Here is a 15,532-nt window from a genome sequence, read left to right on the forward strand (position 1 = left end):
ACATGTTAAACATTAATCATCTAAGTGATTCAAATACAAGCAAAGTTTTCAGTGCACAGATTACAGCAAGGCCAGCTGCATGCAGAAGTAAAAAATTATCCAAAAAAATAGTCCAATGACTTCTTGGAGTCTATATAATTAGGCCGGCATTAACATCAGTGTTTTAATAGCCATTAGCCTAGTGCATTAACAGTGTCAGTGACCTTGGATTGTGTCCATATACTTAGTGAAAATATTGATATAGAGAGGAGCAAAGCAAGAAGCATGGCAGTTGTTTAAATAAAGAAGGGCTCATTTGCTTCAAACCCAGTAGGCTAATTTCCCTGCAGTTTGGGTGTATTTGTTATTTTAGTGGTTTAAGGGAATGCTAGTGACTAGTGCATGGGAAACCCCTTACAGTAGCCAGTATAGGACAATCAGTGTAGCACGTGGTTCCCAAACTTTTTAGCTTGTGACCCAAAAGATAAATTAGATGTTTGCCTGCTGGGACCCAAACAAGTGAAAATAGCAGATCTACAAGCTCACAACGCGGTACTTCGTGAGGCGTTGTGGGCTTGTAGATCTGCTATTTTCACTAGTTTTTAAATGTGCTTTTACTTTTTTTATTTATTGACATTATTATATTTTTGTATTGTATTTATGAAATACTTTTGAAAAATGTTGGAATTGTTTTTAATTGAAGAAAATTTTGATTTTTTTTATTTAAACTTTTTTTTATATATTTTTAAATAGTTTTTTTTAAAAAGTAGTACAATGGAAAAAAAGGGATATTAACTCAATTAATATTAATTAATTAAAAATTGGTCCGCAACCCAAACATGGGTCCCGACCCACTGTTTGGGTAAACAGTGGTGATATACCAGAGATAGACTATAGCCAGAAATAACCACAAATTAATCTCTGCCCACATTGGCAACGCTGGCAGAGTGAAGTGAAGGACACATGGGGGAATAAATAATGATAACATTTAGCTGCCATTTAGATTAAAATGAATATATCAGCCTAAAGGCTGATTTAAGTCATTTAAACCTGATCTCATTTTTCCCCTTTTTCGTCATGAACGAACAGCAACGCAAGTTACGTCGCTGATGACGGGGTTTTAGTTTCAGCACCAGGATTTATTAAGACTATAAAAAAGAACCCCCCCCCCCCCTTTAATATTATCGATGATGATGATGATGATGATAATAATAACGCGAGAGTTTGCAAGTTGCCTCAAGAACGACTGTATAGTTGCAACTGTCAAAGGTGGAGTGGGATACGCGCATGAGCCAACCAACAACACACACACACACACACACACACACACACACACACACACACACACACACACACACACACACACACACACACACACATTACAGTAATACTGTACACACACACGGCCGCACTCGAAGATAATATCCGTGTATTAAAAAAAGCCAAATAATGCCGAGGTAAAGGAACCGTGGAGTGTGGCCAAAACGACCGACATAATGGAGCCGTTCCGGTGATTTTTGGGGTTTTGGGGTTTTCTTTTACTCCTAAACCAACTGTCTAGGAGGCAAAGCCGTCGACATTTAACGGCACTTCACATATTTTTCGTGAGCCTCCCTTTAGCTCTTCCACAGCGCAAGCAAAAGGATTTTTTTTTTTTTTACAACACTCCTCCTTCGTAATAAAGTCGCCATTTTGCTTCACTGCCCGTATAAAACCATCCCGTATTTTTTATTTTATTTTTTTCCCCCGAGGAAGCCGGGGGGGGGCCGTGTTTATCTTCAGCTGCGTATATTTTCATGACATTTTTTTCTGCTGGACTGTTTCTTCCTCAAGAAGACGGAGGGGCTGCTGGTTGGAAGAAGTGCCTCGTGGTGTACATATTAATGCAGGGGAGAGGAGGAGGAGGAGAGGGGGAGGAGGAGGAGGTGGTGGGGGGCGACTGGACACCGAAGAGGAGGTAAAACTAAGGATTATATTTGAAGAGATATCTCTTGTCATTCGCGGCGTCTGACTCCGCAGCTCCTGCTCTTGTTTTCTCTCGCCTCCTCTCTCCGCGTCGTCTGCGGACGAACCGGGGGGATACAGGGAAACGACGCGGACGGTGGGTGACTGTCCTTTTGGAGCCTCTCCTCTCCCTCTTCCTCCTCCTCCTCCTCCTCCCCAAACTGAGTCGTCTTCTCTTGACGCGTGCGGCTAGCAGGACAGGTGTGTGCGTGTGATTGCCATGTAACATAACATTGGTGTGGAGGGGGGGGGATCAACTTGCCTGCAGCCCGTGCCTGCTGCCTGTGCCCTCCTATCAGCCTGACCCCCACCACCACCCACCCATAGGCACCCACCACCACGTGGGTGACCCCCACTCTCTCTCTGGCTCTGCTGGGTGACTCCCCGACCATCCAGGTAGGTGTGGCCTGCTTTCTAGAATATAGTGGCTGTCAAAACATTTCTCATATTATTATTGTCAACGTTCCAAGGAGGACCATTTTTCGATGAATTGAGTACAAAGGACCCCAATGGAAACAAAATCCTCTTAGCAGACCCTGTATTGAACTGTACTTTCCTGTGCTTTTTTGGGGCAAACTTCTAATACAGTATTAAATCAATCAAAACCATCAGTTGAGAAAATTGTGTCCCTAGCTCCTGGACCATAGCATTAGGAACTCCTAATGCTATGGACTAGCTCTATATGGGGGGACCCCACCATAATAACAGTATATTTACCCCCACCATAATAACAGTATATTTAATAGTTGTTAGATTATTAGATTAAGTCCAGAATTTCACAACTGTCTAATACTGTAGTAATAGGTGGAGACTTGGGAGAGAGTGAAACCTACCATACTATGATTACCTGAATAGAATTCTTATACTCGTGTTGGTCTCTGATTGGGCTCAACTTATAGCTGATGAAATAACAGTGCAATTAAGCGCTCGTTTCAAGCTTACCTGGCGTGCATATTTTTTGGGGGGCATGTCATTATAGGATGTAAAAATAAACAGGGGGGGGGGGGGGATTTCAAAATGAACAGATCTACAAATTCACAATTGAGCTTGTACATATACAGCTATTTTTTAAAAATGTTTTGGAGGTGTCAAACCGGTCTCTCTTAATCCACTTTGAGAACCAGTGTTCTGGTTCCGAAACTTTTACATTTCAAGGTCTCCCCTTAACTCTGACAGTATACCAAGGGAACCTAACAGGTCCATTTGGTTCCATTTGTATACTGTCAGAGTTACAGACTTTTAAGGGTCAATTTAGACCCCGCTAAAGGAACCCTGAGAGTCCCAGGCTGGACCCCCACTTCTAGTTAGTGTTCTAGATGAGAAGAGAGGAACGCTACGGTTCTTCTCATGTCAACAGAGAACCAACCATGATACTGTGTACACACACATGCTACTGTACGGTGGTGGAAAGTAACTAAGTACATGTACTTAAGTACAATTTTGAGTTACTTTTTACTTTACTTTTTACTTTACTAGAGTATTTCCAATTTGCAATACTTTTACTTCTACTCCACTACATCTCAGAGGCAAATATTGTACTTTTACTCCACTACAATTATTTGAGAACTTTAGTTACTAGTTACTTTGCAGATATAAATGACTATATTATAAAACATACATTAAACACTTTAGCCCTAATTTATACATAGGCTATTTGAAAATAGCAGATCTACAAGCTCACAACGCGTCACATGTGACCTTGTAGATTGTCTATTTTCATTAGTACTTAGTACTTTTACTTTTGGTACTATACGTATATATTGATGCCAATACTTTTGTACTTTTACTCAAGTAACATTTTGAACACAGGCCTTTTACTAACAACAAGAGTATTTTTATATTGTGGTATTGCTACTTTTACTTAAGTAAGACATGTGAGTACTTGTTCCACCACATGCTACTGTGCTGTGTTGCTGGTAGTTACTGTGTATATATATGGCAGCTCTCTGTAAGCATGTTGAAGTTCATACACAGAGGCAACATGCCACGTGCAGGTGTTTATTATTATGGCTGATTGGTCAGCTGACTGTTATGAGCTTTTCTGTCCTTTCTTCGTTGTGGGCACATTATAACACCACACTGAAGTAGTAGTGTAGTAGTCAGTGGTGTAAAGTAACTAAGTACATTTACTTAAGTACTGTACTTGAGTAAAATTTTGAGGTACTTTCACTTTACTGGACTATTTCCAATTTGTCTATACTTTTACTTCTACTCCACTACATCTCACAGCCAAATATTGTACTTTTACTCCACTGCAATTATTTGAAAACTTTAGTTACTAGTTACTTTGCAGATATACATTATTACATTATAAAACATACATTTATAGCTCTATTTTATGCCTAGGCTATTTGAAAATAGCCGATCTGCAAGCTCACAAAGCGTAGCATCGCGACCTGTTGTGAGCTTGTATATCGATTATTTTCAAACATTTTTGTACTTTTACTTTTGGTACTTTAAGTACATTTTGATACCAATACTTTTGTACTTTTACTCAAGTAAATTTTGAATTCCGGACTTTTACTTTTTTTAACAGAGTACTTCTACATTGCAGTATTGATATTTTTACTTAAGTAAAACATTTGAGTACTTTTCCCACCACTGAGTGTAGTGTAGTAATCAAATAGTTTTCCATATATGGTTATTTAAAGCTAAGAAAAACTAAAATGACATTCCTTTTGGGTTTAATATTACTCTCTCTCTCTCTCTCTCTCTCTCTCTCTCTCTCTCTCTCTAGCCGTAGACTAGCTAGTTTTTTGGTGTGTGTGAACTTTTTCTGTCAACTCCGCTCCTGTCTCTGCCTCACACACACAGTGACAGGAAGTAGTATTTTATGTGGGGAATGACGTGAACTATTCCTCCCTTTTCTGCCATAATATAGCATATAATTTATTATACACTACATCACGGAGAAGCACACCCTGCGGCGAGTGTGTGTGTGTGTGTGTGTGTGTGTGTGTGTGTGTGTGTGTGTGTGTGTGTGCGTGCGTGCGTGTGTCCTGACTTGAGTTATTTCCTCACACAATTGTCTACTCCACTGAAAGCTCAAACTCCCAACGTCACATAAAAAAAAATCCTCAGGCAAAACAACCTTACAGTTGCATTGTTATGGTGACCAGCGTTGCCAGATTTTGCGAGAGAAATAAGCAACCAGGTCTATGGAAACAAGTCCGAAAAGAAGCGACTATTAGGTCACATGAGCACTTTAGACCTATATGCATCAGATGTTTGACAATAGCACATCTACAAGCTCACGACACGTCGCAATGCGAAAAGAAGCCTAAAAGAAGCGGCTATTAGCTCACATGAGCGCCTTAACCCATTAAGACCTGAGGCGATTCTTTAAAAAAATCTAAATCATAACATTTTTGGGGAAAGAATCTAAAAAAAATGTTTTCAAGATTTTTCAAAAATAGCAGATCTACAAGCTCATAGCGCGGCACTCGGTGCCGCGCTATGAGCTTGTATATCTGCTATTTTTGAATAGCCAAAGACATCTAAAGTGACACAGAAGCGTTCCAGGTATCAATGGGTTAAACCCATATGCGGCAGCTATTTGAAAACAGACGATCTACAAGCTCACAACGCGTCGCAAATGTAACACGTTGTTAGCTTGCAGATCTGCTATTTTCAAACAAATCTTGAAAAAAAGCGAAACATTTTGACTATTCTTCGAAACATTTTAACTACACAAATCTGGTGTGAGGCGGGGGTCCCTGGCACAAAATAGTTTTAGAAAGCGGGGGTCCTTGCCATAAAAATGTCTGACATTTAGGACACTTAGGACACAAAACCAAATAAGCAACTACACTTTAGAAACAAGCCCCCCAAAAAAAAACGCAACCCGCAACTACCAATATTTACAAGCAACTTTTACTAGAAAAACAAAGCCCAAAGTTGCTTATAATAAGCAGACATGGCAACGCCGGTGGTGACTTCAGCACAACGTGATGCAAGAAGACAGCGAGCACACAGTCACACAGCCACTGCCTGGAGAGGACCCGGGCAGAGGGCCGGGCATCATCATCATCACTCAGCGGCCACTGAATAGCGTGGCGTGTAAACGGATACCGGGGCTGAGGGAGAAGACTCCAATGAGTGACCCTTTGTGTGCTGTTGTAATTCATTAGGAGAATGACACCAATACGCGCTAAAGAGAAAGCATGTCGGTACCGTAATCAATCCCACTTAGCATAATTAGCCATTGTCAGTTTCCATCCATTAAGGGCCGTTCCGTGCTGCTGGGGGGGGGGGGGGGCCTGTGCCGCCAATAATATCCACGGCTCATAGCTTCCTGCCTTCTTCCCACCAGCTCGCTTGTGTGGATTGAGACATGAAGGCTACAGAATGGAGAACAAGAAGGAGGTGCATGGTATTCTTCTCTCACAGTAGAAGAAGACTCTTGTGTCCGAAATCACCCACTCATTCAGTACTCCCTACTGCCTCCCTACAGTACGTAGGCCATATAGGGAGTTCTGTGTAGGACAACATATAGTGAAGAGTTCAGTAGAGTTCAACGTCGACGTTTGTCTTTCAGCGCGATGCGCGATGGTATGTAGCATTTGCAATAGTGTATCGGTTGTACCCTACTTTTTACGATGCACTGAGGGATACAATGACTCCACTATATAGGGTATAATAATGATCACTGGACATTTGCAGGGGCGGATTTAACCCTTTGTGCCCCCCCGGGACCGTTTTGTCAGCGGTGGGGGTGGTGGGGGGGGATGAACGCTTCACCGGCACGTTTCACCGTTTTAGCGTTCCTTCAGCAGCCGCTGCCTCGAAATGTTGGCGCTTATCGGCGATTGTTCAGTCTTCTTTCACTTTCTCCACGCCGTTTGCTGCCCCCCCCCCCCCCCCCCAAGGTTGGCGCCCTGTGCTTCAGCACCGTCCTAAACCCCTTCCGTTAATCCTGCACTGGACATTTGGACACAACTTCAGCAATAATAGCCAAACCGCAGGCTCACAACGCATCGCCGCCGCGTCTGCGCGCGCGTCGTGATCTTGCAGATCGGCTATTTCCGTCGCGTGACATTGTCATACGATGAGGTATAAAATAAATCAGGCTTCACTGTGTGTGACTTTAACCTGAGACTGTGGGTTTGTTCTGCTGCTGCTGACCAGGAAATGCATCTCTCCTAGTCTCTCGATCCATAACACAGAAAGACGTGAGACCTACTCAAGGACTCAATGCTGCGAGCTTGTCCTTAAAGTGCTCCCTCTCTCTCTCTCTCTCTCTCTCTGTTTGTCTCTCTCTCTCTCTCTCTCTCTCTCTCTCTCTCTCTCTCTCTCTCTCTCTCTCGTTCTCCCCCCCACCCACACCCCCCCTCCTCCCTGTGTCCCTGTGACTCCCCTCTAGTCTAATTGGCAGAGCATGGAGTTGGTGTGTGTAAGTGAAAGTATCGATTTAGAAATGAAACATGGAAGGTCACACCCTCATTACAACTCCAGATGATGTGTGCGTGCCTCAACTCGGATAACCTCCAATTCCAGTCGCCACCACCCACACCCACACCCGCCCACCCACCCACCGGTGCCTGGTGGTACCACGGCAGCCAGCAAGGAGAGAAAATAGTAGTCTAGTCTTGTCTGGAACAACAACAAAAGGCGGCATCGTAATCAACTATTGATGGCGGCTGCTGCATTGCTAATAATGTGTTATAGTCCAGTGGTTCTCAAACTATTTCATGTCAAGGACCCCCAAATGGACACTTATTAGCCCGTGGACCCCCATTTGAAAAGATATGCCTCAGGGACCCCCATAAGAGAAGATTTTTACGTCTCTAGTGGTGATTCTCAGCCATTTTAATTTCAAGGACCCCCAGTTTGACATGCATTTGGCTACGGACCCCCATTTAATGACATTTCTATCTCTGGAACCCCAATTTATATCCTAAAATCAGTGATAATTTAACTCTGAGAGTGTACAAATGGAACCAAATGGACCCGTTAGGGTCCATTTGGTTCCATTTGTACACTCTCAGAGTTACAGACCCATAAGGGTCCATTTGGTTCCTTACTATCCATCATTTAGCTGGGGACCCCCTGGAACCCCCTCAAGTACCCCTGGGGGTCCCCGGACCCCACTTTGAGAACCAACGTTATAGTCGATGGAACATCGTCAACGAAACGAACAGCTGCAGACGCTGTGCTCGTCTTGAGCCCTGAGTCATCTAGTTTTATATTCTCTGTGTTTTGTTTTTTTTGTGCTCGCCGAAGGGAATTAAACTCGGTTGTATGCAATGGCCGTTTACTACAGGAAGGAAGGAAAGCAACAAGACTACAAAGCAAACACTCCCCCCGAACACTGATTAGTTGTACGTACATACCTTTACTGCACACATTCTATAAACCTGATACAGTAAATTGGGGTTGTTCAGGTTGGTGCTAGAGCACTCGCCTTTGGACCACAAAGGGCTTGGATTCGGTCCAAAAGGCAACCGTCGACTCTCAGTGTATGAGTAGCAGTGGTGGAAGAAGTACTCGGATATTTTACTCAAGTAAAAGTAGCAATACAATATAAAAATACTCTGTTACAAGCAAAAGGCCAAAAGTATTGGCATCCAAATATACTTAAAGTACCAATAGTAAAAGTACTAAAATGTTTGAAAATAGCAGATCTACAAGCTCACAACGCGTCGCGATGCGACGCGTTGTGAGCTTGTAGATCGGCTATTTTCAAATAGCCAATGTATAAAATAGGGCTAAAGTGGTTAATGTATGTTTTATGATACAGTATATGATTTAAATCTGCAAAGTAACTAGTAACTAAAGTTGTCAAACAATTGTAGTGGAGTAAAAGTACAATATTTGCCTCTGAGATGTAGTGGAGTAGAAGTAAAAGTACTGAAAATTGGAAATACTCCAGTAAAGTAAAAAATCCTCAAAATTGTACTTAAGTAGATGTACTTAGTTACTTTACACCACTGATGAGTAGCATGGCTTGGGGTAAAGTTATACTGTGCAGCAAGTACAGGTAGCTGATGGTAGATATTGCACTCCACCTCAGCAATCCACCTCCCATGGGTCTAGTAGCGTCTGGAAAAGTGGGTAGACACCCTCGTTCTTGGCCCATACCGACAACAGGCGACTCTGACTTGATGACTTATGAATCTGAAACTAAATTAGATGTATTTATCTCACCACAAAGTCTAGATATCTGATAATAAATCATACCCCCACAATTCTAAATGTTCCCTATTGCACGTCCCCCTGAGGATCGCTTGCTGCTAAAGTTCCTTTCACAGAAGGTTTAAAGTGTGGTTGTCGCCTGTACTTCTTTTTTTTATTATTTTATATTATTTTTCTTGTTCTTTTTTTTAAAGGGATAGTTCACCCCCAAAATGATTTTTTTTTCAATTGATTAGTCACCCCATGGAGACTTGAATTCATGGATATTGTTTTGTTTTTGTCGCATTCCTAAGCCAATGATGACCGGCTACGGTTCCGGTAGGAGACACAAAGAGTCTCCTTTGTGTCTCCTACCGGAACCGCTGCCTACCGGTCGGCTGGCCGTCAAATTCTTGGCTTAGGAATGCGACGAGAAAAAAAAAAGTATCCATTTTGGGTGAACTATTCCTTTAACTAACAGAGCCAACTCAGGTGAACTTTACATGGTGACACATGTATTGGCGAGGCGCCAGCCAGGTGGCTTGTGTAAACAAACCGCTGTGTGATTCCACATGCGAGAACATAACGATAACAGAGGAACACAGAGAGAGAGAATGGAATAGTATGTGGACAGAGTTGTTTGCTTTCAACTGCCAGTGCTGCTGGATCACCTGTATGTTTGATCTGCTGCGAGAAGTTATCATACTTAATGAATGCTCGTTAACGTGTATTTGTACGTAGTATTTTTGAACATTTTGCTAATATACACTTAATAGTTTGTGTTGCCTTCATTTTAAGGCTCAAATATGTTTGTGGCTCCAGACATATTTACTTTTTTTGGGGGGGGGGGCTCTTTTGACATTTAAGGTTGTTGACTCCTCGTCTAAGTGGTTAAAATCCAGTATTATCTTGTGTATTGTTATATTGCTACTGTTATTGTTGTCGTTGTCAGTGGTGTAAAGTAACTAAGTACATTTACTCAAGTACTGTACTTAAGTACAATTTTGAGGGACCTTTACTTTACTGGAGTATTTACAATTTTCACTACTTTATACTTCTATTCCACTACATACATCTCAGAGGCAAATATTGTACTTTTACTCTACTACAATTATTTGAAAACTGTAGTTACTAGTTAGTTACTTTGTAGATATAAATATTATAATATTATATAATATTATAAAACATACATTAACGACTTCAGCCCTATTTTATACCTAGGCTATTTGAAAATAGCCGATTTTCAAGCTCACAACGCGCGTTGTGAGCCACTGGTGGTTGTCTTGCGGACTGTGTCACGCCAACATCTAGCTGCTTGTACCATGTCTGTGACAAATAAAAAAACTCCCTGTTTGGTTCTCCCCTCTCCTCCTCACACACAGGCATGGAGAGCCAGAGCGGCCCGCGGCCGGGGAAGCTGTCTTCTTCGTCGGGTTTGCCAAGAGGCCGGCCCCCCAAACACGGACACTCCCAGGAGGTCGTCAGAGCCACCCCAGTCCCCGAGAACACCAACAACAACAACAACAACAAATATGGTAAGTAGCAACCAAAAAAAACAAAAAGAAACCAAAACGCACTTTTATTTATTCATTCATTTATTTTCCTTAACCCTTTAAGAGCGGGAACGCATCTGTGTGTCATTTTAAGATTGATTTGGCTATTCAAAAATAGCAGATCTACAAGCTCATAGCGCGGCACCGAGTGCCGCGCTATGAGCTTGTAGATCTGCTATTTTTGAAAAATCGTGAACATTTGTGCAAATCTTTGAATATATATATTTTTGTAGTGAACATTTGAAACTCAAATCTTTGCTTCTGGGGGGGGGGGGTCCCTGGAACAAAATATTTAATGATCGCTTTTAAGAATATATATATATTCAAAGATTTGCACACATTTTATTATACAAATATGGTAAGTAGCACAAAAAAAACAACCAAACCACGCACATTTTTAGAAGAAAACCAACATGTGTCCTCTTGATTATTTTTTCGCTGCCGGTGATTATTTTTTTTATTATTTATTCATTTATTTATTTTTTCGCTCGCCGGCCAAACGGTCATTAGTGTGGCTAGCCACTCAGAAGTTCCAGAGCTGTTTCTCAGAGAGGGGTTTATGTTCCATTAACATACCATACAATTGGCAGAGCCTCCGGGAGGTTTCCTGAACAGCGTTGCCATGTCTGCTTATTATGAGCGAGCGACTTTGGGCTTGTTGTTTCTGTGAAGCCGCAACTAAACGTTGGTAGTTTGTTGCGGGTTGCGGTTTGTTTTAGGCTTGTCTCTAAAGTGTTTATTTCGGCTTGTTTCTAAATGTCGTTTAAACCAGTGATTCTCAAACATTTTCATGTCAAGGATCCCCAAATGAATATGTGTTTGTCCACCGCACCCCCCGTTCACGTTGTACTGAAGTCACCATCAGTGTTGCCATGTCTGCTTATTATAAGCGACTTTCGGCTTTGTTTTTCAGTAAAGTTGCTTGTAAATATTGGTAGTTGCGGTTGCGTTTTTTTTGGGGCTTGTTTCTAAAGTGTAGTTGCTTGTTTGGGCTTGTGTCCTAAATGTTGTTTAAATCATTGGTTCTCAGACATTTTTTATGTCAAGGACCCCCAAATTATGTATTTGTCCACCGGGGTTGGTTAGCTGTTAGGGTTAGGGTTACATAAAATGTTAATTTTGACTGTGCATTCAGAAGCTTGTATGTTATTTGCCCCCATCTAAAAACAGTTTGTGCCAGGGACTCCTTACCAGATTTGTGTCTTTAAAATGTTTTAAAAAATATTCAAAATGTTTCACATTCTTTTCAAGATTTTCCTTTTGAAAATAGCAGATCTACCACCTCACAACACGTCACATCGCGACGCGCTGTGAGCTTGTAGATCTGCTATTTTCAAATGGCCAATAGCTGTTTTAAAATGCTCATGTGGCCTAGTAGTCGCTTCTTTTGGGCTTGTGTTTCATAGACCCGGTTGCTTATTTCTCTCGCAAAAAAAATCTGGCAACCGTGTTCCTGAACAACGGCTGACACTTTTCCTGCAGCTCTCTCACCACAGAAGGGTTTTTTTTTTTGGAAAAAAAAAACGGGCCGACGTGTTTTTCCTCCGACTGTCTCTCACAGTGTTTGTACCAAACAAACAAATGATCCCGAGTGCTGACATGAGTGAAAACACAAGCCATCTGGTTGTAGGTGCAGTGGAAGACTTTGGAGCGAGAGAGAGAGAGAGAGAGAGAGAGAGAGATATGAGAGAGAGCAATATGATGGAATTACTCTTCAATCCAACAACCTGCAGATCACCATGACTTTGTTAATTCATTAAGACCGGGAAAGCATCTGTGTCATTTTTAGATTTCTTGTTGCTTGTAGATCTGCTATTTTTGAAAAATCGTGAAAATGTGTGCAAATCTTTGAATATATATATTTTAAAGCAAACATTTTTAACTCTTTGCTTCTGAAGGGGTCACTGGAACAACATATTTTGAGATGGGGTTCTGGGGCCAAATACATATCATTTTGGGGGTGCTTGACATGAAAACAGTTTGTGAACCACTGATATTATAACAAAATATTTTTTTTTCAAAAAACTGTTAGGATTTAGAAGACATTTGTAGAATCCCCAGAAGCAAAGATTTGAGTTAAAAATGATTTGCACACATTTTTCACAAAAAAAAAGCATATCTACACTCGGTGCCGCGCTATGAGCTTGTATATATGTTATTTTTTAATGGCCAAATAAATCTTAAAATGACACAGATGCGTTCCCGGTCTTAATGGATTAATTCAGTCAGGCAGACTTGGAATAAGTGGCGGGCTGTGCTAATATGACCCAGTTGTTTTTTTTAGTTGCTACAAAATAGCCTCTGAGTTTTGCATTGGAACACAACAGGGCTGTACTACACGAAGAAGATGCTTCGGTTTGTTTTCTTTCCATGTAAATATTCAGCCCTCTAGGTTGGCTGGAAATGTGTGTGTAGGAGAGTGTGTGCGTGTTGTGTGTGTGTGTGTGTGTGTGCGTGTGTGTGCGTGCTAGCCTGCTTACTTCTCATTAGTTGTGACGAGGGTGCGGACAGAAAGTGAGAGCTTATTTTGCATGACAGATTTGACGATGCAAGGAAGCACAGAATAGTTTTCTTTTTTTTTGGGAGTTTTTTCTTGCACTTGATGAAGTGCTTTCATTTCTGTGCCGCTTGTATGGTTTTCGGTCCTCTGGAATAATGATGGTTGGCTGAGGCTCTATTGCAGGGGTTCAACAGGTCTTTTTCAATGCCTCCATGTACAGCATGCACAGTCTGCCAGATATCGTCGCTGTCTGTCGGGTGGTAACCTTGTATCTCCATATTTCAACTTTCTATGTTTGTTTGTACTTTAATGCCCTACTTTTTCTTACAACGCCATTTCGGACTTCATTCTCTTCATTCTGAAAGAGGTGGTGCCATGGTTTTGCACTTTTTCCGTTTTTCATGTGTCTATGTCGGTTGATAGAACTTCATTAAGCCCCCTGGTGGTGTTTTTATGGTGTTTTATGTCTTCTCTGACTATTTTGAGTTTCTTCCTGGAGGCTGAAACCTTGAGGTGGAAGAAATATACCCTCCCCCTCATTATCATAACACAGCAGGTGTGGGCATGAGGAGGAGGGACTAGGACAGGTGGGAGGTGCTAAGGTTGTCGTACAAGACTGGCGTGCAAAAGTAGCGAAAATAAACAACCTAATCAACAAGCTCACAACGTCAGCTACAAGTTGTAGTACTTGTACATCTGCTATTTTAGCACATTTCTGAAAGTGAAACTGGTTACGTCTGCTGTGGGTAATGGTTTCGGACATACTCTACAAGGTTTTCGCTCCAGAAAGACGATATGTTAAGCCTGATTTAGCAGTGGTGTAAAGTAACTAAGTACATTTACTTAAGTCAAATTTTGAGGCATTCTTACTTTACTGGAGTATAACCAGTTTTCTGTACTTTTACTTCTACTCCACTACACCTCAGAACCAAATATTGTGCTTTTACTCCACTTCAATTCTTTGAAAATTTTAGTTAATAGTTTTTATTACATTTTTTACTTCGATTATTATCGCAAAACACACTAACCACTTCAGCCCTGTATACATTTCGGCCATTTGAAAATAGCAGATCTACAAGCTCACAATGTGTCACATCGCAACGCATTGTGAGCTTGTAGATCGGCTATTTTCAAAAGATTTTTATACATTTGAAAACTTGAAATGGGACATTATGCATAATTAGTACCTCTACTTTTGGTACTTAAAGTACATTTTGATACCAATACTTTTGTACTTTTATTCAAGTACATTTTGAATTTCTGACCTCTGGGGCGGAATCTGCCAACGCTTTGTCAATGCAAATGCGTGGATTCATGGTCTTGCGCATTTTTTCCAAGAATCCACGCATTTGCATTGACAAAGCATTGGCAGATTCCGCCCCAGAGGTAAAATAAAAGTGCGTTGGGACCGTGCCCTAACAGAAGTATTTCTATATTGCAGCAGTGGTACTTTTACTTTTACGTAAAAAAATGTGAGTACTTTTTCCACCACTGATGTTAAGCCTGATTTAGTATAAGTCTGAGTCAGTCAGGCCCGACTCCTCCTCTTGAAACACGCACAGCAAAGCCCGCTTCATTTGAACGACGGCAGATTCTAGTCTTGGCAGCCCCCAAGTCTGACGTTTTATAGATTTCTTCCCCCAACTTTATGACTCAATAAACACATGTTTATAAATCAATCAGGGCTAAATGAGAGTGCTAAGTTGATGGCGCGCTCCACCCCGTTGTTGTGTCGACACATGGAGTGCCAGGGCGGAGAGATGGATGAACGCTGGAGAGGTGGAGAGAGTGGATCACAACTCAAGAGAGGACACAGAAAAAACACTTGGCCCGGGGTTCACTAATGAGTAATGGCAATGATATCCTGGTTCCAACAAGGCCCCATGTGTGCGTGCGCGTGTGTGTGTGTGTGTGTGTGTGTGTGAGTGTGTGTAGTGTGTGCGTGCGTGTGAGTGCGTGTGTGAGTGTGTGTGTGTCTGTGTATGTGTGTGTGTGCAGTGGGGGAAAAAGTACTCACAAGTATCAATTCTGCAATGTAGAAATACTCTGTTACAAGTAAAAGTCCGGAATTCAAAATGTACTTGAGTAAAAGTATTGGCATCAACATGTACTGTACATCAACAACGTACCAAAAGTAAAAGTACTCATTTTGCAGAATACCCAATTTAAAGTTTTAAAATGTATAAAATCTTTTGATGCGACACATTGTGAGCTTGTAGATCGGCTATTTTCAAATGGTCTAAATGTATACGGGGCTGAAGTGGTTAATGTATGTTTTGTAATAATAATCAAAATCTACAAAAGTAACTAGTAACTCAAGTATTCAAATCAATTTAGTAATAGTACAATATATGCCTCTGAGATGTGGTGGAGTTGAAGTAAA

The 15,532-nt window shown here is 41.4% G+C and overlaps 2 protein-coding genes across 5 annotated transcripts in view; both read left to right on the forward strand.

Moving 5' to 3' along the window:
* LOC311053424 (E3 ubiquitin-protein ligase TRIM35-like) overlaps positions 1–15,532 on the forward strand; it is a 136,011-nt gene that overhangs the window by 82,483 nt on the left and 37,996 nt on the right. The gene's annotated exons all lie outside the window — the stretch shown is intronic.
* The window catches only part of znf512b (zinc finger protein 512B), a 116,203-nt gene continuing 101,978 nt past the window's right edge, over positions 1,308–15,532 (forward strand). Inside the window, exons 1-2 of one of the 3 annotated variants that reach the window (XM_084068933.1) lie at positions 1,308–2,379; positions 10,479–10,631. In XM_084068933.1, the coding sequence (XP_083925059.1) occupies positions 10,481–10,631 (151 nt within the window). In that variant the 5' untranslated portion in view covers positions 1,308–2,379; positions 10,479–10,480. The remainder of the gene's footprint in view (positions 2,380–10,478; positions 10,632–15,532) is intronic. The other 2 variants (XM_084068929.1, XM_084068930.1) reach the window with 2 other exon arrangements.

Source organism: Gymnoscopelus microlampas (genome assembly GCF_963454915.1).
Source record: "Gymnoscopelus microlampas genome assembly, chromosome: 10".
Lineage (NCBI taxonomy): Eukaryota > Metazoa > Chordata > Actinopteri > Myctophiformes > Myctophidae > Gymnoscopelus > Gymnoscopelus microlampas.